The 27,607-nt window shown below is 43.9% G+C and overlaps 1 protein-coding gene across 3 annotated transcripts; it reads left to right on the top strand.

Moving 5' to 3' along the window:
- The first annotated feature begins 3,172 nt into the window (after positions 1–3,172).
- LOC146176658 (uncharacterized) lies at positions 3,173–16,674 on the top strand. 3 transcript variants are annotated; one of them, XM_084582903.1, is made up of 3 exons: positions 3,173–3,521; positions 5,313–5,393; positions 14,576–16,674. In XM_084582903.1, the coding sequence occupies exons 1-3, from the start codon at positions 3,401–3,403 to the stop codon at positions 15,319–15,321; spliced, it is 948 nt and encodes a 315-aa protein (XP_084439029.1). In that variant the 5' UTR covers positions 3,173–3,400; the 3' UTR covers positions 15,322–16,674. The 3 variants fall into 3 exon arrangements, with proteins under 3 accessions (XP_084439029.1, XP_084439030.1, XP_084439031.1); XM_084582904.1 differs by having other exon boundaries at positions 3,173–3,762; XM_084582905.1 differs by lacking the exon at positions 5,313–5,393 and having other exon boundaries at positions 3,173–3,762.
- Positions 16,675–27,607: the final 10,933 nt, after the last annotated feature.

The following is a 27,607-nucleotide window of genomic DNA, read 5'->3' as shown; positions in this document are numbered from 1 at the left end:
AAAAAGAGGAATTCACAAATTTTTTAAAGAGTTCATGGTTGACAAATTTTTGTTCATAAGTAATTACTCTAAGGGGAGCAGATTCTATATTAAACGTAACTGGGAAGTGGTCGCTAGATGTACCACAATCCACCGTAGCCCATGACGAGACCCTTGATCCATTTGCTGCTAACGTTAAATCAATTACTGACCTAGAAGCTGCTCGCATGTAGATTATGCCTGGACTATTACAGCAACGCACATCATTTACAGACATCCAGTTCCAAAGCCACTGCCCACATATATCTGAACGATAACCCCAAATAACATCGTGAATTAAAATCGCCAGCAATAATCAGTCTGTTGGTTAAACTCAATAGATCACTTAAAAAATTTGTTGTACGGACACCTGTTGGGAAGTAGACATTTGCTATAGTGAGAGGAGCACACTGTGGAATTGCGATATCAACTGCAAGCAGTTCGTAGTCTTGTAGAATTTTGTGTGACACCTTCGCCCGATGAAATGTTTTTGATGAAATTAATGTTAGCAAGCCGCCACCCTGGCCGCTAGTGCGATCTGATCTAAAAGTTCTAAAATATTTTAGAGAAAATGGACAATTTGGCAAAAGCCAAGTTTCTTGTAATAAAATTATGTCTGGGTTGAAATTTGAGATAAGATTCTGTAAATCGTGAAACGAAGATGCAATTGAACGGCAAGTCCACTGTAGTACTTTTAACCCCGCCATAATTATTGTAGAATTCGGGAGGCTGTAACAGCCTTCTTTAAGACATCAGTGTTATCCTGAAGATTAGGGGAACCTTTTTTACTTTTAGTGTTAGAATGGGCGGATCTTGAGGGAGAGGAAGAAGCGCGGCGCTTCTGGGATGAACATGTCATCTCTACATCCAATGGTGGACATGTGGCTATCCACAGGACCCTGACCCTGTACTTTCATTGAAGAAAAAGGAGTAGGCGTCGTCTGGGTATAATCTCCCTCAACTGAGGCCCTAACCACCATAGGAGCATGGCATTCAGCTATACCAGGGTTGACAACTTACAAAGTTGCAATTTCGGTAGAACCAATCTTTGTAGCTATGACCTGTGACACAGCTTCTGTAAACGTGCTTAACATGCGCTCGAAGAAACCCTCAAGTGATTTCTCTACAGCTGAGACAACCGACTTTGCATGCCTGTTTCCACATCCAAAGCTAGTGTTTTTGCACAAGCTGCATACAAATTCCTCTTATGGTCTAGCTGTGCATAGGCATCTGCTCTAGAACACTTTTTATGCTGGATAATGTCGAGAACAGTTTGCTCATCTGCGAGTTTTGGGCATGCATCATCATTAGCAGGGTGATCTGCGTGACATAGTGTGCAAATTACCACAGCAGAGGTGCACATGTCAGATGAATGGTTGTCTCCGCACAGTCTGCAGCATGTTGCGGATTTCCACGCCTTGCTGCTGCGTCCGAATCGCCAGCAGTTTTTGTACTGCAAAGGGCGAGGCTGCAGGGGATCTACACGGTACACAATGGGCCATACCTTAATCTCTGTTGGACAATTAGCCCCGGCAAACGTCGCTATCATCGATTCTGTCGGCACCCTGGAGCCACCAGCATCCCTGCTGCAACGGAATAGTGATAAGATGATAATGCCAGCCTCATTAAATTCCACAATCATTTCTTGCAGAAGCCGACGAATCCACGCCGCGTATAATACCTTTTGCACATGCCAGCTGTTCAGGTATAAAAGGATTTACTGGCAGTGATGCAAACGATGTGCATCGAAGCAAGTCCGACACACACTGTATATTCGAGGACTTACAGAGGATACCTCTCCTGCCAAACGGACGCACCTCACAGATTTCTAGGTAGTGGGGGGTGACAGCCTTTATTTAGCATGCTCTTGGATTATTTTTGGATTTTTTCTTGGATTATTTTTGGATGGAGCGGGGAGCATAGAGTGTGCCAAATCTTACACAGAAATTCTGCAGCATTATCGACTCAGTAGACGGGTGGCTGCTGCGCCAGCCCCTACCCTAAATTGCAGGCAGGCCGTCGCCTGGCGTCGCCTTCAGACTGGGACATTCCCACACCCGCTCCTGGTGAGCCATATGCTCCCAGGAGAAAGATCTGAATTCTGTGCAAACTGTGACTCGAGAGGGACCCTCGAACACATTCTCTGGGACTGCCCCTTTTCTCCCGGGAGGGGTCTAAATCTGACGCCGCAACTCTGGGAGACCATGCTGCGCTGCTCGGACCCTGGGCTCCAGCTAGCCGCCATCCAGCTGGACTGGGACGCCGCCGGCCAACAACGTCTGCCGGCCTGCGTCCGAGGCGGGGCACCCACCATCCATACCAAGCGACGGAGGGCCGGAGCCTCTTCTTCATCCACTGGAATAAATAAAGTTCTGCTCTCTCTCATGCGTTAGCGTTCACCTCACCGCGTCCCTTTCGCTACTTTCGCAATCCGCGCCTGATCCATTAGCCATTAGCAGCCATTAGCCTTCTTCTAAGCCGGCCAATATCATCAATAAAAAGAAAGATTAAAAATCAATTCAATCTAATCAAATATCTTGTGATATGGCAAGCTATGGCGGCTAATTGTGGGTAGATTTGAAAAAGTACCGCGGCGTCCCGTTCCAAATTAGGTTAGTATTTTGAAAGGGCACTCCTGTTTACCTTCTTTCTCGCGATTTTCTTCCTCGCTGAATGGTGTGGTTAGGTCAGTTAGGTGGTTAAATATCAGACTGCTAGAAGGATACACGATGAAAAGAAGCCCACAGTTAGCGCGGCAAAGGAAAGGATAGATGTATTTTCAAACTTTTTTTACTACGGACTTGAATTAGTGCTGTAATGAATTTAAGGGGAGAGATGATTAAATTGTATCTGCGTCTGCGCTCAGCGTCAAGCTTCTTCTCACCAAGCTTTACTAACAAGCCTAAGCTGCTGCCAGAGCTGCTTAGCACCAGGTTCTAGCCGTAATTTAACTGTTTCGTTTCGAATTCAAAAGGACGATAACTTGCCTCAATACTAGAGTACACCTCTTCTTTAAATAAAGTTTACCTCCTCCTCCTCCTAGAGTACAAAGAAATCGAACAGAACGGGGCGCGGAAATTTATTTTTGTGGAGCTCCGCGCATGCTCCGCGTTTCAAACCGCGCGCGCTTTCCCGGGCAATGCGAGTACGCAAGAGCCAGCTGCCAGCCAGGCCAGCGTAGGATACGCTGCTAAGCGCGGGGGCGGCATGTGATCGGCTCGAAAACGAGGGTAGATAAGCGCGTCGGAAGCAAGAATATTATTCTTACACCGTGGCTCGGGCTTTATCGCTTTTAGCTCGACGGGAGGCCAGTGAGAGGCGGCCAGCGAGCGTCACAGTCCAGCTACAGTGCCTAGTATATTCTAGGCACTATAGTCCAGCCATGGTCCAGCGAGATGTAGTACTTGTACTCACATGGACGACGGAACGAAGTCCTGCCAGACGAAGACGCAGTGCCGCCTGCTTGAGTTGCTTCCACGGACCACGCAAGCAGCAATTTTTTGGTACCGCTGTTAACGCTTGTGCCCTGTTGCCCTATACATCACAACATTGCGTCACGGTGCTCTGAAATATAGTCTTTCGTGGCACTATTGCACCGTCGGTCGAGCGGCCTCATGAAGCCTCACGAAAAGTGAGCGACGCGACGAGGCGGCGCGGCGAAAGCGATCAGATCATGGTTCGTTTCGTCGCCTGGGGAAGACCACGCGACAGCGCGAACCGAGAAAAACGGCGACGACGCTATGGGTAGGTTGTGTGGCAAATGCAACAACAGTCATAACGATTTTTGCGACAACATGGCAAAGTAAAAAGTATTTACAACAAACCGTATCGAATGTGTGTGCGGAAAAGAAAGCGTGCGAAATGAGCGGCAGTGGCGTACGCTTACTTCCGGGCGAACGAGCGAACTTTTCTATTCCGGCAGATCCGAGCATTGATCCGAGCGGCGAGCCAAACGAACCACCGACATTGCCTTTCGGCTAGGCTGCGTCCCACAATACACCAATCGAACTTCTGATGCTTGCTTCACAGCAGTGGTTCCTTTGTATGCTGGATTGGGCATAGCAATGCTAGAGTGCACAATCGCATGACGCATTCTTTAAAATCACGGTGACTTAACTTTTAGCTTGGGCATTTTGTCACCTAATTCTACAACATTTAAGTTTGCAGTTCTGTGCCAAAGTTGGGGATAACAAAAATCCAGCTTAGCTGTTCATTAACAAATCACTGAAGAAGAATACTGCCAAAGCCTTCACAAAGTGTCATTGTTGAAGCTTGGCAGAAACTATATGAAGCACATTTTATAAATTAATCGGAATGGTTTGGCACTCTGGCCTTTGGCCAAGGGTTAAGGTAAAAAGGTGAAGACTATACCCATCAAGGAGGCTAGCATGTTATGTAACTTGCTTACGAAAGGTGTTGCTGAAATCGTAGCAAATGTTTTCAGATTTGTGTGTGTTGAATATTTCAGAATACAATCATACACTCTGTGTAATGCTTAGCGTGCAATATTACGGGAGGTAGACAAGTAATACACCAACAAATGCATGTCACTCTGCAGTGTTTGTCTCATACTTAATTAACTTTTGGCGAGGGTTTTAATGATGATGATGACATAAAGCGGTATAAAATGGCATGTCCGTCGTTGCAAATTATGGGCATGGCATAACAGCGATCAGATTAAAAACATCTTCTCAGTTGTAATTGACACATATGCGCAATAATTTTTACCATGCTGCTCCGTAAACTCTTTCCCTGCCGTGACGAAACTGGCAATTTATAGGTGGTGTTGGTATATATATTCTTCATCCATTAATTCAAATGCTTCTCTTTATTGCTGCGCATCATAGTATAGCTAATAGCAATTACTTCCCAAAGTACAAATAAAATATATACTGCTTATGGGGAAAGAAAATAATTTGTTGCCAAAATGTGAGACTGGCACAAGCATTTACAAAAGTATTAAATTTATCCTGACAGAAGACAGGAGAATAAAAACCTAGTATATATGTTACATACAGTGATATGTCAAAGACAAGTATTCAGAGTTACAGAAATATTCATGTTTATCTTTCTGGTCAGCAAAAATTATAAATATCAATTGCAAACACTCAGTGCTTTGAGCTTATGTGCAGTGCAATGCCAAGGTTGACACTGTGCTATCTTGTAAAAAAAGACTGTGTGCACTGCACTGTTGTTTGCCTGACGTCATTCAGAAGATGCATGATGCCTTTGGGAAGGCTTGGCCAGAGTGGAAGCGAAAGTTACAGAAGGGTGTTTGCCATTATTCCATGCAGGGTGGAGGGGTGGAGGACTCATCTCTGTTGATGTGAAAATGAGACCAAGGACCTGCAAACTTGAGTCGACACAGCAAAATCGTGAGAATGCCATCGTTGCTGAGCAAAGATCAGTGTGAGACAAGGACAGGATCTTGGTCACCAGCTTGTCACTATTGCTGCATGCTGATGGGTATTGTGTGAAGATTAAGAAACTGAAGCGCAGTCCTTTTTTAACGAAATGAATCACATTTTTTGCTCAGAATCGGGCAATAAAGCGGGCAAATGTAGGAAAAACTGAGCGGCTTGTTAGGGTGCACAACTGAAAGACTCCAACAGTCAGCAAGGCCAAGGAAGGGGATGTCTTTAAATGGCTGTTATTGACATGAGTTAGTACTGTAACAGTAACCATAAAATGGTTAATGATCGTCGCCCATAATTACAGTACTAATTTATGCTGACGACAAAAATAAAAAAAAAGAAATGAATTCATTGGCCTCGTTATCTTATTTTTTCAGTTCAGAATGAGCCAGGTCACACTGGTCGCAAGCAGAACAATATAAATATGAGCAGTAAACATAAAGGTAAAGTGACTCGGGGACAGCTCTATCCAAGTCTCGTTCTTGCAAAAAAGGAAGGTTTGGTTTCCTCTGAGTATTTTATATTTTTAGCACCAAGGAGATGCATTTCTTGCTGAGAAGACTGTGTAAATCTAACATGTCTTTCTCTGCCAGTTGATTGGCATCTGTGGTGTCATGACCAAAACACTCACTCACCACCATTGTGTGTGGAACAGCTGCGTAGCCTTGCGTCAGTGATCTGCCTCAGTGCACACCCTGGGACGTCATTAAGGTTAATTGTGCAGTGCCTCCTCTGTTTCTGTTATGCCAGCTGCATCACTTGTTTCTCACTGGGAGCCATCGGTATGCCCCACTTCAGTTCGTTGCCATGATGCAGTGCTACCCAGATGATACGACTGCTTGCATCTTGCCTGCATAAGGGTGCACCATTGGTGCATGGTGTTGGTGTTCTGATGATTGCTCTTGCTTGGTCCTACACCACTGGTCTGTCAGATAATTGCTTTCTAACCTTTCTTGCGTAGCTCTTGCTTCATCCATGGCGCAGCGCCTTTTTAGACGCCAGGTGGCTAGAGCAGCAGATTTGCTTGCTGTTTTCAGAGGCGGGCTGACGCGTTGTGACGGCATCTGAACACATGCTGAAGTAGGCCTGATTTCAGTTTTATCTACCTAATTTTATTATTCATGCATTTTTTTCTTTTTAATTTTAGGTCGTTTTATTAGCACTTGTTTGTAGACTGTAAAGAAAGGACTCCACGAGCAACACATACGGAGAAAGAAGAGGCAAAGACCCACACAAACGCAGTTGCACACAAAAGCATCCTGGCAGTGCATTGTATTCTGCATTTGCGTGCTTTGCCTCTTCTTGTGCGTCTCACTGGCGCATTTCTTTATTAGTATCTGTTATGAGCAAGCTCACGAGGCTGTAGCGAGTTTGGGCTGTGAGGCCAGACTCCTCTGGTTGGTCGACACGCATGTAGCGCATGGTACCAGATGCTGGTGCATTCCATATACGTGGGCATCTTGACGCGATGGACCCGACGGACTGTGAACCTACACAGCTGTTTCGAGGTGCCATCCTCCTCCATGGCATCAGCAGGTGTTGAGCCCAGTAACGTAGTGTGTGTAAACATTACAGACCGAGCTACATGTGAGCGAAAAAGGGAGTGACGCGGCGAAAGCGATCATCTTTCGCTCTATCGCTTACTGGGGAAGATACATGCATGCTGCAGCACAAACCGACGGTAACGTGAAACGGCGATGACACTCTGTGTTGCTGGCATAGTTCGCATCTTTCTATAATGTTGTACACTGCAAAAATGCAAGTCCTTTTTCATACAATGCAAATGCAACTCGTACAAATGCATGGTTTTTTTTTCTTGTGATTAGACGTTTGTTGCATCCCGCTAAAAGGGGGACAGCTGTCATCACCATCAAGTGAATTGAACTTGCTTCATACATGATTTTGGAGAAGTTAACTGCCAGAAAGTGGTCATTTTTGTCCTTGTGTGTTTATGACAGAGTTGTGTACTGACAGAGAATGTCATCCAAGCAAGTAGACTGCAGTGGACGGCAAAACTTCTGTCATTAAGCGACAAAAGGAGCGCTCTTTTATGCGCTCATCTAGCCAAGCACCAGTGCAGAGGCCAATGCTCAAGGCTGTAAAAATAGCTAGCTGTAGCAGAGCTTATCTTTACCGTGGTTAAGACTGTTTTACAAAATGTCTCCTACTCGAATTCAGTTTGAAACATTATTCCCAAGACAAAAGTGAACGAATCATTTTGAACAAATGCACAGCCTGGGCACCCTAGCCAGGTAAGATCAGACTTTCTCGTACGCGGACGGGGCAGAATCACGTTCGCAAGAGCGCAACAAATATTGAGCGCCTTGTTAGAACAGCGGAGAGAGCCGAGTTGACATTCATATGCAACAGTATGTGTCATATCACGTCTAGCTGGTCGCAATATTCTAATTTGCATTATTTGGGGGGCACATCTATGTGGTGCATGTTATTTAGACTATTTAATGGCTTCAGCCATGAAACGTTGCTGGCGTACAATCATCAATATTTCTAAATGTTTACTTCCTGTGGAACTGCTTTTGGACCTTCTCGCATGTTGTCAAAGCTGCCTGCTATTGCCAAACAAGTGGAAGTATCAGCGTACTTGAAATTTTTTCAGGGTGCACCATTGCCTTAAAGGTGGAGGCAAGATAAAGGATGGCGGTCATGGTTTATTGCACCTTGAGCATGAGCCGTTCACACACAAAAAAAATTGGGTTTTTACCACGAATGTGGTAAATTGGGCCTTGGTAGATTGGAATGTGGTAAATTGGAATTGGGCCTTTTTGATAGCTTCAGATGCGAAATTTAGCAAAAGGAAATCTTTCTGCTTTTAGGGGATAGTAACTACAAATTTCCAAGCTGTTGAAAGGAAGGGTGAGGGAGGGCAATTTTGAGGCCTAGTTATGGGAATTTCAGATTATAGCATATAATATCTGTCACATGAACAGTTTTGATCCTCATTGAAGTTTTCAATAAGGATTGAAGCATCCCATATTACACAGCCGTTTTGAATGGCCATTGGGAAGTTTCTGTTGTGTGTGTTAGGTGACATCGAGGGTGGCGATGCCAGCTCTCGAATGTGCTTGAAAATTCTAGAGTAATTGAGGAAGCTGCTTTGAGCGAAGCAGACGCACTTGAAAGTTGCAATGTGAAAACCTCGATCTGCATTGAGTTGAATGCAGATAGAGTTTTTGCACAGCTGAGTTGTCTTTGAATCTACCTTCGTGCAATAGCCAGCACAAATACGAGCAATATAATCCCTAAGCAAGAGCATCCTCGCTGTAAATTAACTCTCTTCCAGTGAATAAGCCAGAAGTTCATGGATTAGGAGGTATTTAATCTAAACTTCAGAATTCACGCTTTCTCCTTTATGCAAGGTATTCTTTTACCAGCCTCTTTTATGACACATAGCATTTTGCTAAATCTTATTCATAAATATTTTGGTGACATTGTGCCCTATTATTGCCATTATTTTCATGCCTGTTCGAACCTTGTATGGTAGGTATCTGTGCTGTTGGTAACGCATGGAGCTCATATTAGCACTTGGTTCCAAATATATTGGAAAGGGCGCTGCTTCTCAGGGGTGGCTTCTGGATGTATTTCTCATTCAAATAGACCGAAATTACTGGTGGCATTTAAAACCAAAATGGGTATTTTTGAGCATCCAATGTAGCATTAGGATGGTTGATTTGCTTCTGTGCTCTGTGTGTCTTTACAGCCCACTTACATTGCATGCACCTTGCAACTCTTGCCAACTGGCTCATATTGTAACTTATGAGTCATTTTCTAGACTGTGCTTTTGCACAAAATACCAATAAAATTGATGGAGGGTAGCGATTCGGGCTAGTTGGTCTAGTTAGTTCATTGCTACACGGTAATGCGGTGTATGAAAATCAAAAACACGGGAGACAGTAATGTGCTTGTACTGTCTTTCTTCTCTGTTTGTTTTGTTTGCAGTGCATTAGAGTATCGCAATGAACTACCAATTAGAGTTAGAAAACATTTTGTACTGGGGCATTGTTGCCAACAATATGGGTAGGCTTTTTAAAATGATCAGTTGCAATTACGGTTGCTCAGGCACAATGGTGTATGTATGTCATATTTATCAATATTGGAGACTTCTACTGGATGACTTTGGTGGTTATGGTGTTAGTTTTGAAGTTGGCACTTTCACCTGTAAAGTGATTCTTTCAGATATACTCATGGTTTTTATACTTTTATGAAATGATAATGCACTATATTTTTGTTGTTGGGACAGATGGCCGGGCACACAGTGCCCCAGAATCTCTCATCTTTAAAGAAGCTAAAATGTCAGCTTTTTTTTTTTGTCAGTTGTCATGGTAATGAGAGATGGATGTAAGAGCTTTGATTTGGCCGATCATTTATGTAAAGACTCATCTATCAAGATCGCTTTAAATTTCACCCCGTATATGTTACTAACAAATGTATGAAAAAAGAGGGACTCATTATGAGATACAAAGGGAGCCAACAGCCATGATGCCAAGGAAAGTTTAGGGCTTTTTTTTTGTGACAATGAATGGGAAATAGCAATTGGGGATATAATTAATCAAAACATATAAGAAAAATGATCATGCAGCTACTGAGATCTGAACCCATGGCCTTCAGATTTTGCCTTCGGAGCACTAGCAACTGACATATGGCGACAGCTGTTGAGTATCCTCTTTGCTTAGGCCTTCGTGTTGTGTGCAACTTACTCTTGAGCGTTTTCAATGCCCCCTGCAGCAACAGTGGTGGCTGTGGAACATCCTGTGTTTTAGCGAGTGGGGTGGGACCTGTGTGATAATCCTCTTGAGCTACAGCGACATCAGGCCTGCCAGTTTTGAGGTTCTCATTTTGTTAATTATCTAACAAATGTAAGGAATATGAGGGGCTCGTTATGAGGTACATACAGTGCAACCTCGTTGATATGTTCCCTGTTCATACGATTTCCCGTTTACAATGACCGGCGCCGGAGGGTAGAAGTTGGTGGCCACGGCAGTGGTTGCCAGCTCTTCTCTTCCGTGCAACCTGTGAAGCTTACACTTAACACTTGTTAATTCAAGAAACGCTACATGCCCGTTGATAAGTCTCTGAATTGTACTGAGGCTCATGCATGCTGTCGTGGACAGTGACCCATTTGGAAATAGAACACAACACAGATTAAATAAATGTTATACAGTAATCGACTGCATCCACAAGTGCGTCACTGGGTGCGCACTGTGGTTCTAGTGCGTTTTCATTCTGGCGGGCATGCCAGTTAACTAGTATCCTATATTCCAGGGGCCCACGAGTTGCCCGGTTTTGTTTTTTCACAGCTTGAGAAGAATTAACGAATCAAGCGGATGGTAGTGCGCCCTGTTTTGGGAAGAACGCCCTACGGTGAATCTGGATATGATTGCCGGCTCACTGCTAGTCAAGGCGACAGCGATCCAATGTTCGTGTCGTTTTGCTTTGTAAAGCCTGTTTAGGGATGTGAAAAACATTTTATATGGCGAGTGAAAATGTGTGCGATTGCCAACTGCAACGCAGTAATCCATTTGTGACCACAGAATGCTGCAAATACCAAAAATACAAATAACTAACGAGGAATGCGACCCAAGTCCAGGCAGCTTCGTGGCGCCTCTCTGCGACACGGCCCAGCGTGTGCTTCCCGTCCGGTTTGCCCTTTTCGCTGTGAGGGACGCATGCATTGCGGCCAGAATTACTCCTGCACGGTGCCCATATGTATAACTGCATACATTTGCAAGTTCAGTTCTTACGTCTAACTTTGACATTACTTTGTACTTGCTCTTTACTAGAATAGATGCTAGAGCCGACGTCAAGGAGACACGTAAGCACCACTGTACGGTGCTCTAAGTAGATGCTCCTTATTTTTTCCCGTTGAAAGGTCTGGCTCTGTTCATTGAGATGCAACATGGCACGTTATCTTGGAGTGGTTTTTACTCAGACTACTCGGACCACACGATGCACTTTCTGACCAATGGGCACTGGTTTCTCTGAGTCTTTGCTTGAGCTCGGATCGAAAGTGGTAGCTCCTGCATTTGACAGCCCTTCTGCAGCTGCAGACTGAGAACTGTCTCTGCAGTAGTCAATCCACATCTGTTGATTTGTGGGGAATCTTGACCCTACTGCCACACTGCCGCTTCATTTTTGTTTTTTGTATCCCTGCTTTTTCACAAATTCTTGTGTTGTCGAAGCTCGCAGCGCCCGTGCTTAGTGCACCATTGTATTCATGCAGCGGTGTGCTGGTCTTGTCTATATTACCAGTCGACAGAAAGTGGGCTGCAGAGAAGAGCAAGCATGGAGCAATGCCCTTGTTGCTTCCAAGGACTCAACTTACAAAATGCTTTTCTCGCTTAAAACAAAAAGTACCCTGATTAAACTTTCAGAAATTAATAGCATTGAATAGTATTGTGCAGCCCCTGCAGCGCAGTTAAGGTGCCAGACTACTGTCCCAGAGTACCATGGTTTGGAACCAGCCGCAAACAGTTAGATTTCGATAGAGGCAGGATGGAGATGCGTCCGTGTGCTGTGCGATATCAGTGCCATTGCAGATCCCCAGGTAGTCGAAATTACTCCGTATCCCTCCACCACAGCACCTCTTCCTCTCTTTCCGCTTTAACTTCCAGGTTACTACCTTCCCTTACAAGGTGGTTCAGGTGTTCACAGAAGAAGTATGACAGATACTGCGCCTTTGCTTTCCTTTAAACCAATTATTATTTAATAGTATTGTGCAACACTTGTGTCTTTCGTGTTTTTACTTCAACTGGAATCATGCTTTTCCACCTGGAGTGTGTACACATTGTGAAAGCCTGCAGAGTGTCTATTTTTATCTGGGAAGGCATCAAAAAGTTTGTTTTTTAAAAATTTTTGTGTCACTAGTTTTTTCTGCCACTTCCATACTTAAAATGACCATAAAGAAATTGGAATAGTAACACTCTAGACTACGTTTAAAAAAAAATTAAATTGAGATGGTTAAGTGCACACAGTGGATCAGCTGGCGTGGACTGACTTGAGTTTGATGGCAGTGCTTGCTCTGCTTTCGAGTATTGTAGAAAATGCTTGATGACATTCTCTTCCCATTTAGGTGAACATCCCAATTTATGTCAGAACAGAGTGTCTTGCGGTCTGTTCTATGCATTTTTTATATTGTCACAAAAAAGAACATTTTCAGTGGAAACGAGGTTTCTGCAAGTAATTACATGTAATTACAGCTTTATGTATGCTACTGCATTCACAGGAGTAGTCCAAATGTGTATGTCCAGGTTCATGTATAGTATCAAACCCTTGAGGAAGCATTGGTTTATATTGAGGAGCACAATGCAATATTGAGCGAACAGACCAGTGAATGATTGCTTATTCTTTCTTTTTATTTGTTTTCAGGTTCAGTGTTACCTTTTAAAGAGCCATTCCTGCTCACCTTCCCTCACAACTGAAGTGCAGCGGATTGAAGATTTTCTCCACATCACCTGCATTGTGCATTGCTTATTATTCACACACTGTCAACATTGTTGTGCCTGTATTCCTTTGCATTTTACGATATGCATGAAGAGGCTTTTACACATACTATCTATATCTTGCATATTTCCATGTAACCTTTCCAGTTGGAAATCTTTCCTAATTAGATCAAGCTGGTTTGCAATTCATATATGTCCTATATTTATAGTCTCAAGTGCTGTTATAATTCGATGGAGCCGACACAAATCTCGCTTCGGGACAGTGTTTCTGCAGGCCTGTTTTGAAAGCCATGCCTGCTTTTCCTTATGCTGAATAGCCCTTAGTTCATGTGTTTGCTCATGCTTCTGTGGATTTTACAATCGTACACGTGCCGAAATTAAGCAGTTGCAAGCAAGGGCGTTTGAGCATGGCATCTGTACCCCTTTCACATGCTTCACGCACCCTTCCTTCTAGGTGTACCGGGGCACTTTCGTTTTACTGTGCATTTGAGGTTTGCTTGCCTTGGTTGAATCGCTAGAAAAAGAAAGTGAATTGGGTCATGGTCCTTTTTTGTGAGTGATGTTGCTTTACCTTTTGTAAAGTTTCAGCTAGTGTTAATTTGTAGGAACTATGTTTAGATAACAACTTTTGCCATGCTGCAGCAATCAGTCAGGTGTCATTGTAGGATGTAGATTGGCTTCTGACTACCATGGGGGCATTTCACCTGTAAAATTGATGAGCATTGATGTGCTTCATGGGTACAATACTTTATGAGTTAAAGGTTATGTTTGAAGGAATTTAAAAAGTTAAAGTTAAATTGGTTCACAGGAAGGGAAAGGCGCAGTAACTGTCACACTTGCTCTGTGGACACCCGAACCGCGCCGTAAGGGAAGGGAGGAAGGTGGGAATGAAACTGGAAAGAGAGAAAGAGGAGCCGTAGTGGAGGGCTACGGAGTAATTTCGACCACCTGGGGATCTTTAACGTGCGCTGACATCGCACAGCACACAGACGCCACTTCGTTTCGCCTCCATCGAAACGCAGCCGCCGAGGCCGGGATTCGATCCCGGGAACTCCGGCACAGTAGTCGGGCGTCTTACCACTGCACCACCCCGGCGGGGCAAGAAGGAATTTACTGTTTATGCAATTTTGTTTTTGAACTGCAGCACAGTTGTGCAGTGTTTCTGAATATCTTTTTTTTTTTAATAATGCTTTATTGCCTCAGAGCATAAAGAAATATGGAAAAAAATTTAAAGAGGGGTACTAAATGAAGGAAAAAAAATTGGCGGTGCTAATAAAGTCCAAGAAAGAACAGTGGTGAGGCCCCTGCATACAAGCAATGTAGGAAGGTGGGCATGTTGTCGAAAGACCCACTGCTGCCAAATTCTCGTCAGCTTCAGTGCTGTGCAAACCCAAAGTCGTGAATATTTGTCTCAGCTGTAATGTCAGCTCGTTTTTCTTTCTGGCTCTTTGTTAACAGCTGTGAGCTGTGCTATCGAGACATGCTTGTTGGCTTAAAGTTGAAGCATCTTTTACTTAATTACTCAAGACCCGAATTTTGTTTTCCTGTATTTCAGACAACATATACCAATAACATAAGAAACTGCCTTTGAGAATATCCTCACCATTCATTACCCCTTTCAGTGAGGTGGGCTTGCTGTATAATATGTCTTAGTTTTGTTAACTTATGCTTTCTCCTCTTGTGCAGGCTCTCCAAGAAATGAGAGCCAGGGAAGCTTACTTCAAGAGAAACCACCCAGAGGAAATGAGCGGTTCTTGTACCCCGAGTACGGGTATGCCACCGACATCCACACCAACTTCAAGTACCATCAGGCAACACATTCCAGGGAGCACAATTTTCAGTGCAGCCAGTGCGGCCAGTCCTTTACAAGGAAGGAGAATCTGAAATGTCACCTTCGGACTCACACAGGCGAGAGACCATACGAGTGCTCCCACTGCAGCAACAAGTTTACTCATAAGAGTAACTTAGCAGAGCACCTTCGGACACACACAGGCGAGAAGCCATACCAGTGCTCCCACTGCAACAAGAAGTTTTCTCATAGGAGTAACTTAGCCGAGCACCTTCGTATCCACACAGGCGAAAAGCCTTACGAGTGCACACATTGTGGCAAGAAGTTTACTTTATATAGGAACTTAGCAGTGCACCTTCGCATCCACACAGGCGAGAAGCCTTTTGAGTGCACACATTGTGGCAAGAAGTTTATTACAAGCAGTAAATTAAAAGTGCACCTTCGCATTCACACTGGTGAGAGGCCCTACAGGTGCAACCTTTGTCCATTGGGGTTTGTGGACAGTTCGCACCTGAATGATCATATGCGAAGCCACAAGCAAGCAAAACCATTTGCATGTAATTTTTGTTCTGCGGCATTTGCATCCAGGCAACACCTGAAGTGGCACGAACAGAAAGTTCATGTGGCGTCAGCTGCTCCATGAACTCTTGGCATCTTAAGGCAGCATTTTGGAGAATGTGCAGGTTGCACAACAGTTTGGAAAAAAGTGACTTACCTAATCTGCCAGAGACTTCTTTAAGCCAAAGTTGATATTCTGGGCATTTTAACTACTATTAATTGCTCCAGTCTTACTGCTTTTCATCTTCTATTGATATCAAAAAGTGAATAAATCATTTCAATGTTATGGAATTGGCACAATAGCATAAATCCACTCTATAAGGTGTGCAACTGCCTTCTTTAAAATCAAAGTTCATAATATCGACAGCCCCTAATTCTGCTGATATGCAGTGGTGGAATTGCTGCGCCATTTGCGCCAAACTGTGCTAAATCAGAAATCCTGCTACATGCTGCTACAAAATCGATTTTTTGCCTACTTCAGCGCCAGTCCTGCGCCGGAAGTCACTGAATAATTTTGCTGGCAGCGAAACTGAACTGTCGCGAAACCAAAACTGACATCTGATGGCAACACTGTGCAATGCGGGAGTAAATGTTTGCAGGTCCTGGGCGGACAATCATGTGACACAAAACTGACGTTAGGCTGCGTGGCTACGTCACTTCTACGTCTCCTGCCGGTGTTTCCAATGCGGGGGAAAGGTGAAGGCGGGGTTCGCAGGCTGGCCGTTGAAGGGTCGAAGCACGTTCAAACGCGTGACGGCTTTGAGCTGCCCTGGGCGCTCGCTTAAGCACGCGCAGAAGCTGGCCAACGCAGACGGTACGGTTTCAAACGAGTGACGGTTTGGAACTGCCTTCGGCAAAGCACAGCTGGAGCAGTATGCACGTTTGCTTCCTTTCTTGTTTTTTTTTTTTCCCCGTATCTGTGAGGTATGGGCTGCAATGGCCCGATTAGCAGCGGAGGCCGCGCTAATAATTGTGACTGCTTCTGTGCGAGTACACTGGACTCTGCTGGCCGCTTTTTTACCTTAAGTTCAATATAAGGAACATCTTGTATAATTTCACAACTTAATTCCAAATGTCAACATTTATATGCCCTTTAAAAGGTTTTCTCAGTCTTGGCAGTTATTTCTTTTCTGCCACTACAAAACTGCATGTGTGTGGGCGCCTGCGTGTGCAAATAACTCGTGCGCAGCAGTTTTCATTACAGTGAGGAAAGCTTACGCACAATCTCCGCAGTGCGCTGCGAAGAAGAAGACTCACGACTCTGAGTCCCTGTGTCGCTTTGATTAACCAGCCACCCCGCCAAACCACCTGAAGAAAAGGAACGAAAGCAAAGATTGCAAACGTACGGAATTGGCGCTCAGCCTACATCCCCGCACATTGCGCCTTTTGACTGAGCAGCGCCAGCAGCCCGCCTCTCTTGAGGGAAAAAAAAAACCTCCACCTAGGGCCTGTAAAAATATTCTTCCCCCTTTCCCTCCAGTCAGCACGGGTCTTGAAGGAAAAAGGCGATTCGATGTTACCCTGATGTACAGGACAAGGACACTCAGAAAAGAGGTCAGAATCAGGAAAAGGTACAGGAATAGATCAGGCTGGCCAAGAATATGAGCACCAATGCTGAGCTGCTTTTCTCAACAGGTGTCAAGTAAAACATTTTGCGGACGTTGAGAGTGGACAAGCCCTTCTGAAGAGTGGACAGGAAAGACTCGCAGCGGCACTGTCCAAGCTGGAGTCATCAAGGCAAGAGAAGTAGTGCCTTGAAATTGCAGTTTTAAGAAGCGGCAGTTATGAATTTCTACGGGGAGTTTTTATATTAGGACAGCTAGCTACCTTCTTTCCAATGTTACAGTCTTTATAGTGCTACTACGTATCTCATTATGCCTTCCCTCTGAATAAAAACTGTTTTATTTTTTAGCAAAGCCTCCTGTCTGCTTCATTTCGGGCTACACTTTAGACTGCATTTGAGCTTGAAAGTTGTTTTTGCATAGCTATGGTCGTTATAAACATCTAAGCAATTGAGTTCCAGAAGTAAAACAAGCCTTCTTTGTCTCGAGATTTAAAATTTTGCTACAAAACATTTTCTTTTTCTGCAAGGAAACTGCAATTTCTTCTGCTACAAAAGCTGCTACTACAAGAAGCCTGTTGCCAGTTCCACCACTGGATATGTCAAGTTGGGTAAGTTTGTATTCATCTTTAAAAAGGGGTATTTGTGTTTAACACAAAGGAAGAAAGCACTAATTAACACAGTAATTAGTTTTATTCTTTGTTTGTAATTGTGCTTTGTAATTATTTAGACAAGTTTCTTGCACTTGGACATGTTGGTTTCATATCAGCTGTACTCTCTTCATCATTTCATTATGCCATGCATCACTTCAAAAGAAACTCCTTCCAAGTAGACATTATAAACGTTATGCCTAACCTCGTTTTTGGTTTTAAATATTCAGACAGGGCAATATGTAGGTGTCTAAGCTAGTCTCATTGCCTGTTAGACCTGCCCACTTTATTCAGAGCTACTAGGAGTGCTCTGTAAATGAAAGGCTACCTTTAGACTTGTTAGCACTGCAGCGTATTAGCTACTTTAGAATCGGGCAGATATTTCATATTGCACAGATCCCATTTTAGCATCCTTTTCTTGTTGGTTTGTTTCCTTAAATAGGTCATCAAGGTTTCTTTGAAAAGGACTGTGTTTTTGTAATATCTTACGCTACTGTCTCATTTGTAAAAAATATGTGAGATGTCTGTAGGTGCTATATTTAGCGCCACTAGTGCTAGTGCAAGAGGCAGTTATTATGTCTACATTATGAGCCTTTCTAAAGTTCATCTTAAGAAAGAAATTCTTGCTTTCCAGTTGCCATCAGTAGGTTTTTTCGATGCTCTGGGCGACGTGAATTTAGTTTTCTTTTTCTCTCTGTGTTGGTAACTTTGAATGGGAGTCACTTATTCCCATCTAGCTGATATGATGCAATTCTTTTATTTTAGGCAGTGCAGTGTAAATCTTGCCTGCTTGCCCTTTAAAGGTCCACTGTCCACCCTCCAGTCGAAAATATTTCTTCCACAGTGACTGTGAGACTTCGTCCCCAGAACGCAAGGCTGCAAAATGTTTTTGAAAAGAGTAATTATGAACGCTGTTACAGCCACCGCAATCACCCGATTCTTTCGTGTTTCTCTCCTCCCATTCCCTCGCAAAGGTTTTTCACTCTCCTGCCCGGTCGTCTAGCCTCCGCAAGACAAATTCCTCTTCCTCCTCCACGTTTGGCAGGAAGTGGGGCGTTGTAGTCAGCATGCGCAAAAAAAAAAAAAAACGGGCGAGGGAGCGCGCTGCTGCATTCAGTCCCGCTGTGGTGAGGGAAAAGCGCGCCCATCCTTCACCCGTCGGACAGCGAGACGGACCAATGGATGTCGTTCTCGACTTCGACGTCATCCTTGCGGCTCGTAGAGAACGGGGAAGCTGGTTTCCTGCAAGGAGGATGAGAGAGCTTTGATATTTTTTTTTGCTGCTTTGCGGCGTGCATATTGCTGTAGCATTTTGCACAGACTATCTCCGGTACCTGATCGAACCACTGGGCTCCTATGCTTAAAAGGTCCTTCCCTGGACATTGGCCCTTTAAAGGGGGATGCCGGGCTAAAATCACATTTTTCATCAACTAAATGTGTTTTAAATTTTGACATTTAAAATTTTGCATGTATTGAAGAAACTTCTCACCAAGTTTGGTTGTCATCTACCCAATAGAAAAAGTAAAATAATTCTTTTGCGAGATGAGATGCATTCACCACAGAAAGCGTGTATGAATGCTGATTGCAAGACGCAGCCACACAGCGGGCAAGAAACTGACGACCGAGTGCATCTCCAAGTTAATGTGCTTGTTTTTTGCACTCTCTAGCCAAAAACGACCTGCTGTCAAGAGTACAGCAGACAATTAAAAAGAAAAAGGAAATGCAAAGTTTGGGCTGCGGAAGCAGCGGATTGGCTGGTAAACCGAAATAGAAGCTTGGATTGACTAAAAAATAGCACGTAACCTTTGAACACTGTTTTCACATTACTGGGAGCCTGGCTAACCAAAGTGCTCGATGAGCTGTAGATAGAATATGGAGCCTACACGAAGAGTCAGGCCCAGCAAGCAACGAAGGAAAGAATTTCACGAGAGCTTACTAGGGCACTGGACTGCTGTAAAGCTGAAATAGAGGCGACTCGAAGAAATCGCCATAGAGCAGTTTCATGTTGAAAAAGGGCCTAAAGTATGCACCATGCCACTGTTATTTTTTAGGCCATAAATTTGAATAGCATGCTCTAAAACCTTTGGACTTATTTTTCTCAGCTTACACTTTTTGCAAGAGCACAGGTGTTAGGAAAACTACCATTTCTAAACTCATTCGTAAAAGACTGCTTTTAAGGTGGTTTCTGAACTAAAATTTTGGTTGAAACAAGGTAAGGTACTTTTTGGATCCCTAATTATTTTCTAAGATAAAACTTATCACATATGTGACATAATGACAACCGAAGAAATGAAGTTCGTTTTTGAAGTGCTCAAAATTTTAAAAAAATTCATAAAAAACCCACAGTTGGCATTATTCGGGATAATGAACTGCCCGGAAGCTTATCTATGTACAAACGATTAGTACATCTTCAGTAGTCTTGAAACAATAATTTTCCTAAGCTGACACAACTTTTTCGCTATTTGTGCTACGGTGATGCAACTTTGAATATATTCTAATAAGAGGAAGATAAGCCATCGCTGAAAACCATCGAAATTGGTGTAACAGTTCAAAAGTTGACCCTTTAGTCCCACATCCCCTTTAACAATACAAAAGATGTGCTTTATTGTTTTTGTATTGCCTTGTGCTTGTTTTCATTCTTTTCGTTTAGAAAACATTAAATGACATCAATGTGTCAATGCTGAACATACCTGGCTCACATATTTTCACATTGTTATCTCTTACCCCTTTCACCACCGGCTATTTTTCTTACTGCTGTTCACTCCCAGTCGGGTTGTTTTTTGCATGCTAAATTTGGAAATTCTATGCTAGTAAGGCACTTCAGCACAGGAAATGTAACACATTTTTGTTTAGGTTTGTTCTATACAAATAAGTCGTATATAATACAAAGATATTGACAATAATTAATTTACAATAATTATCTGCTATTCAAGATATCCAGGTGCTTAGAAAACTTAGTGTGCTATCCTTCAAATCAAGGCACCACACACAGCGGCAGCTCGCAGCTGGAACACAGATTTCCTTTGCAGCTTTGGCCGGTACTGAGCGTGCTAGAACATACAGAGCAGACTCGGGTTGGGTTCTGCCTCGTGGTAGCTGAAGGCACAGACAGATGCATGCACTTCTGTTCCTTAATATTTACTTCATTCATAAATCTTTACTCACAAGGATGACCTACCCTGCAAGCGTGCTAGAACATACAGAGCAGACTCTGGTTGGGTTCTGCTTCGTGGTAGCTGAAGGCACAGACAGATGCATGCACTCCATCTGTTCCTTAATATTTACTTCATTCATAAATCTTTACTCACAAGGATGACCTACCCTGCAAGTTCTATCAACCTTTGTGACCTCTCCAAACGTGGCACCACATGCTTGCATCATTTCCTTTCACACGAGTAGTTTTGGGAGCAGCAGGGTGTGAGTTCAAAAACTAAAGTGTGTATGCTAGGGATTGGCAAGGGGTGTACATACGTGGCAGCCAAAGCTATCTCGGGCGTGGCAGTGAAAGGGTTAAAGAGTCTTTTCCCTGCTATATCAACTTACACGAGTTGCTCATTGGCTTTGAAATTTTGGAACTATAGCACTTCAACTGAAATTCTTCTGGTTTTAGTCATGCGTTGGTTGGTGGCTGCATTACTTTGAACATGGTCATTAGGTTAGCATTTCCTGCCGCTAGAGGTGCTTCAAATATTCCAAGTGTTCTCTGGGAATATTTCGTGTGAATTAAAGGACTGTCAATACCTCCTTGTGGTACGATTTGTGTCCTTGCGTCTCGTAAATCGCAAGGTTGACAATGTATTTCATCCACTTGTGCTGTGATTGCGTGTTTCTTAATGATCATGTTTATAAATAATGAGCTTCATGCAAAGCAATTTGAATAATCTAGTGGGCTTTGTTTGGTTCATCTTCTAAGGAAAATGACATGCTATAGAGACCGGGATTTCTCTAGCAGTTGTTCAATATCAGATAGTGCTAGGCTACAAGCAACTGTTCAGTTTAATGGAGCGCTTGTAAATATATAATATGCTATTTTCTTTGGGTGAAGAGAACACAGTTGGGGTGTAGACTTTATGGCATTAATATTGAGACACCCGGTCACCAAACCATTAATGAATAAAATTTTGCGAAATATAAGTTCCATATTCTACTGCCCAGAAATAACTGGCCATTTTTCTTAGCAGCTCTGAATTAGCAGCATTTCCTGTCTTAGAATATGCGGCCCCTTTTGTGGCAAAGTATGCAGCTGCAAGCCGCAACAATTAGAAGGCACAGTTAGAATGTTATGAATAGGGTAAAGAATAAACTGGGAGAACAGTGCTTACAATGGGAAAGGTAAAAGAGAAATATACGGGATAAATGTGCATCATGAAAATAGGCTGGTAAAAGAACGTCATGCACAACAGAAATAAACTTTTTTTCATGAGTTGAAAGGTATGCCTTCTAATGTGTGAACTGCCAGGTTATCCCCTGGAAGAGAGTTAATTTACAAAAAGGATGCTCTTGGGGAATATACTGATCGCATTTGTGCTGGCTCCTGCACTAAGCTACAATCCAAGACAGCTGAGCTGTGAAAGAAAATTTCTGCCCGGAAAGTGCGATTACCTATTAAGACGACAAGGCACAAATAGATTACAATAAAAAGGCACAGAATTGTAACTGATAAAAAACCTAGAAATATTTCAAGCAACTGCATGGACTTCTCATCCCAAGTGCTCCTGAAACAAGTACAAGCAGCAAGCACAGTCTAGCACACCTTCATCTTTTCACTAGCCTCATTAAATATCAAAGTGAAAACACCATGAAGCACATCTGACAGTAAAAAACTTATGGGTGAAAATCGGCAATTGAAACTCGGCGCCCGAGACACTCAATTGCATGGCAGTGAGGTGAGGAGGCAATTCACAATGCCTTGGTAATCGGGAATCTATTAAATAGCACACGGGGCACTTGAGCTTTATTGAAAACGTGAACCTGAAAAAAATAAACATCTCTAGCAAAATTTCGCTTCTCAAACTTTTTTTCACATGCATTAGTCAAAAATTTCCGCAAAGTTGCGAGGAGTGCACCGTGAAAATTTCAATAAGATCTGAACAAGTAGGAGAATTCCCAGAGTTTGCTGTGAAAAGTGGAACTCAAGTGGCAGCCAAAGGTTTTTGTAAAATATCCTTTGCTGGATTCGCTACATGGGAGTAAAAGAGCATGCTTTTTCAAAGCTGAGGAATGCTAAATCTGCACGAAGCGATTGTGCCACTGCAACCTACAGCCCACACAAATTCAAGAAAGGTGCTAAATGGCAGAGGAGAGAACTTTGCACAAAATGGCATAATGGGTTAATAGCCCTCTGTATTCCATAGCACATCCTAGACAGTTGCAACTCCTTTGGAAGGCACAGACAATAAGACTGCATTTTTTAGTTGAGATAGCTAAATTACCTAGTGGGAGCACTGCACCCTTGAAGGAAGCCTTTTGAGAAGAATACGCTGTAACCAGCCAAGGCTAACGCTAATTATCCTATTTTGCCCATTGCTAACAGCTGGATTATGCTTAGGAATCAGTGGCCTCCTTTCCAGTGCCTTCCTCGAGGCATCAGTGCACATTGATTTTTCAATCCTGCCACAACAGCCTCTCGTGGTATTTCACGAGATACTTTGTAAAATATATTGTTTATGTACAAGGAAGCATGCACTGAACTGATGCTTCAAGACCCGAGCCTGCCCAAATACTGTAAAATCTTGTTCATATGGTTTCGCTTACTACGTTTTTCATTGCAGTATGTCTTTTTTTTATTGTAGTCCCAGTTGACGCCCTTGTCGACGTGCCACATCAGTGCTCACTGTTGGGGAATATTCGATGTGGCAGATGCTGCCCTTTTCAGAAATTCCTTTGAGTATTGCCAAGCGTAACAATGTTCACCCCTGCAACATTTTGCCAAAAGAGTGTGACAGAGGGTTGTGTTAGACATGGATGATCGGAACTGGGTGCGATTTTTTTTTCCACGATAATGAACTGCCTGTCGCATTCAGCATTGTTGTGTGGTATACAGAGGATTACGAGCATTAGTGCTGTGATACGGCTAAATGTGTTTTGCTCATCTGCACCTTTTTTCAGCTGCGCCATGCGCTCCACTGCTTGTCAGTACGTTCCTCTTGTAGCACATCTTGAGGAATGTCAAATGCCTGAAGCTTGATTGATTGGTTGATTGGTTCACAGGAAAGGAAAGGCGCAGTATCTGTCACACTTGTAGCTGTGGACACCTGAACCGCGCCGTAAGGGAAGGGAAGAAGGTGGGAGAGAAAGTGGATAGAGAGAAAGAGGAGCCGTAGTGGAGGGCTACGGAGTAATTTGGACCACCTGGGGATCTTTAACGTGCGCTGACATCGCACAGCACACGGACGCCTCTTCGTTTCGCCTCCATCGAAACGCAGCCGCCGAGGTCGGGATCGAACCCGGGTACTCCGGCACAGTGGTCGGGCGTCTTACCACTGCACCACCCCGGCGGGGCACCTGAAGCTTGAAAAGTTCTATTTCTAGATAATTCAAAGCTTGGTCTTTCTACTCTTGCTGCCTTAGTGGCAGTAAGGCCTGAAGTCACTTCACAAGGAAAATGACATTCTGAAAGGACATAGTGTTAATGGACTTGATATCTCAATGACTGCATGAGAAACAAAAGGGAATCTGAGGTGAATATAATCGCAGGCAGTGACCACGTGTAAAACCTCGTTGATGTAAAATGCCGAAAAAGCGTATCCGGGGGAACGCATGATCTGAACTGCCTAATAAAAAAAATTTACTGCTGATTGAGGTACAAAGGCATATAGAATTGAGACTCACTGCATAAAAGTAAATTAGCATTTATAGACTGAAGTATGCACAGCTCCTTTTTTTAGTTGTCCTAACGGACACACGTCACACCAGTGACCTGTGGAGAAGCCATCGTGACGCCTTACAGTCGCCATGCTTTTGCTCATGCTGCTTCCTCCAGAGTCCAGACCCTGCCCGCTTGTATGCAAGCGAGCGACCCCCTCGTATAATGAACCCACCTCCACTTTTGCCACTGAGAATTTGGAGCAAAATAAAAAGGAAAAGGTTCGTTAGCGCATTCCTCTGTTTCGTGTTGTCGCATTCCACCGCGCATTTCTTGGCAGTGCGCCAAGGTGCTGCGCAGCGAATAACATCATGGAGTTTACCTTTCCAAGCTAGCTCTATCAGGAAAAAGAAAGGGGGAGAGGCAACTTGGCAGAGTGCCAGCGCTTTTCCTCTTGCGCAGGCCTTGTATTCAATCGTTTTATCCTGCTGCGTTTGGGGCGGGCGTCATTTACTGCCACACAATCATTAGAAAGCGTGATAGTGCAAACGCCTTTTAATTAATTGACGCGAATGGTACTATAAAGCCAGCGTCATGATTACGACTGACCGCGTGCTTTCGTTAATGACTTGTGAGTGGATGGACGGATGACTGTCACAAAAAACAACCCCCCGCCACCCCCGTAATGATTTGTTTTATTTGGAAACCCGCGCTCGTCCGCCGTCATAGCCTTTCATGGGCATTGGCTGGTGTAGTGTTTGTAATCAGCATCTAGCCGAATGTTACCACCTTGTTGGCCACTATGGAATAAAAACATGGCGGCTTAACCAACAGGCTCGCTTCATCAGTGTCTCGCCCAATCTAATCAATCGGACCCCATCAATCTGCGGGAACACCACGGCTGGGACCGCGCCGACATAAATACTTATCCGTACTTCTGAATTTACAGAGGTCGAATTAACGAGTATCTAGTTGCAAGTTTGTCGTGCAGAATTCCGAATTAACGAGCTTTCACTTTATCAAATGGTTCAGTGTGACTGATGGCTGCTGTAACTGTATACTTTTGTGGCTCTGGGCCTACTTGCGTTATGACTGCTTTCTCCCATTTCTTTCCATGCCAAAACCACACTGGCTGGTTCTTGCTTAATGGGGGCAGATCTCGAGCATGTTGGTCTGTGTGCTTGTGCTGTGCCTAGCTGCTGCCTTGTTTGAAGTTCTTTCTGGAGTCCCTTTTGCGGGTAGTGCGGTAACAAATTTGTACTGGAATCGGCTGGAATAAACATTCTTATCTTTCTTCCTATAAGCATCTCTGCTGGGGACAGGAGACCATTCCTCAGCGCTGCTGTGTGGTTCAACAGTACCACTGCGGGTTCCTTGCCTTCGGACAGCCGTTTTGTCATCATTGCCTTTATGGTCTGGATGGTTCTCTCAACTTGTCCATTTGAGCGAGGGAAAAACGGTGGTGTGGGTTTGTGGACAATGTCAATTCTTTGTTGAAGTTTCTAAACTCGGTGGAGTTGAATGGATTGCCTTAATCGATCACTCGCAACTTCTGAAGGTATGCAAGTGTGCATACATATCCTTGAGCATTGTGATCACCGATGAGGCTGAGGTTGTTGATATTTTCTTGACCTCCAAAAACTTTGAATAGCAGTCCATTAAGAGCAGATAAGTAGTTCCACTGTTGTGCCTCAATGGGTCATGTGGAGCTTAGAGAGCACTTCCTTCTGGCACGTCTGCGACACAAGTCGTTCACCATAACACAGAAAACCATTAGTTGTGTATAGTTCCTTCTTGATGAAGTAGTAGGGCTTCACTGCTGGGGCAACTTATGAGATCTTGTCAGGATAGCCCTTATGAATGTATGCGGCTATACGGAGTGTGTTATCAGTAGCTGTGCAATGTCTTCTCTCGGCTAACTTGGCGGTTAAAGCTTGCGCCAATGTACATGCCTAATACTCTTGGTCCGAGGTCTTAATGGTCAATGCTGGATCAGGAGCTTGAGACAGCGTGTCCGCAACTGTCAGGTGTTTACCAGGTACGTACCTACACCAACTTCACAGTGTAGCGCTGGAGCTGAAGTAGTAGGCATTAAAGTCCGGGGAAGACTTTGTGGAAGTCTTTACATTGAGGACCGATGAGAGGTTTATGGTCAGTTTCAACCACAATGCTGCAACCATAGATACAATAGCAAAACTGTTCACAGGCAAACCCAACAGCTAACAGTTCCTTCTCAATTTCCGCATAGTGTTGCTGTGCTAGTGTAAGTGTTGCAGATGCATAGGTTACTGTGTGTCCATTCTGAAGAAAGACCTTGCTGATTCCACGCTCTCATTGGCCAGGCATGCCAAATATTGCTTATGTTTTTTTTTTTTTTAATTGCATTTGAATGACTATAGCCCTAGCTGTCCCTATTCGATGACATTGAGGGCGACTCACCGACATCACATATAGTATGTTTCACATGGTGCCATAAGCGACAGCGATTGACGTTTGCCCACCTCGGCAGGACCGCAGCAGGTGCGTGCAGCCAGTGTCGTCATGTGACGTCACGCAAGACAGTGCTCTCCAGGCACGCACAGGAGTTTCAATTTTGATTCGTTTTTTGCTTATTTATGCTTATTTAAAATTATTGCTTGCATATTTTAAAATATGTAATCGTGTACTGAGATGACCAAGCTTTCAGCAATATAAATCAATCATTAGATCCGTATGGTCAAAAAATCGTGGAAGTTGCACTTTAAGCATCAGGTGGCAGAAACAAGTGCCTTTTTTTTCCCTATTGTACTAGCCACACTCCCCACCTTCACTTTCCACCTCTCTGTCAACCGCCACTGTTCTCCTCTCCAGCTGCACCATCTAGACTTCTAGCCCCTATACTGTGCCATTCCTACCATAAACTTCTACTTTTACGACTTTCAAGGTCCTGCTTCATCATAGCAGCACCCCGTGTACATTATTTACCTGTCACAACCTCCTCCTTCTAGGGTAGACACCTTCCCGGTTCTTTCTGTGTTGCGGATGCCTCCCAGTGGTGCATGCCTCCGTTCTCGCACACACCTCCAGGCTTAACTAAGTCACCCATTGCCTCTCACACTCTCTTCCTCTCCCGTAAGTTTGGGCAGAGAATTTCAGGCCCCATTTGGCCACTTGCTAGTCGTGGCAGGCAGCTGGTAGTGCTTCACACTGCTTTTACCAGCCATGTTGTTAGGTGGCTGGTATGAACACGAAAGGTCGCCTGATACCATGCGTCAAAGTGGTCTTGGCCACTTGAAATACGATGGGTCACTCAGGGCACCCTATCAACAGTATGCTTAAGCTGCTCTTATAAGTGTCAGATGCGACAGTATTAAAG

The sequence above is a fragment of the Amblyomma maculatum genome, chromosome 10 (assembly GCF_055883805.1).
Source record: "Amblyomma maculatum isolate TAMU_Amacu chromosome 10, ASM5588380v1, whole genome shotgun sequence".
In the NCBI taxonomy this organism is placed as follows: domain Eukaryota; kingdom Metazoa; phylum Arthropoda; class Arachnida; order Ixodida; family Ixodidae; genus Amblyomma; species Amblyomma maculatum.
Note: the sequence above shows the minus strand (reverse complement) of the source record. Positions and strands in the feature narration are given on the sequence as shown.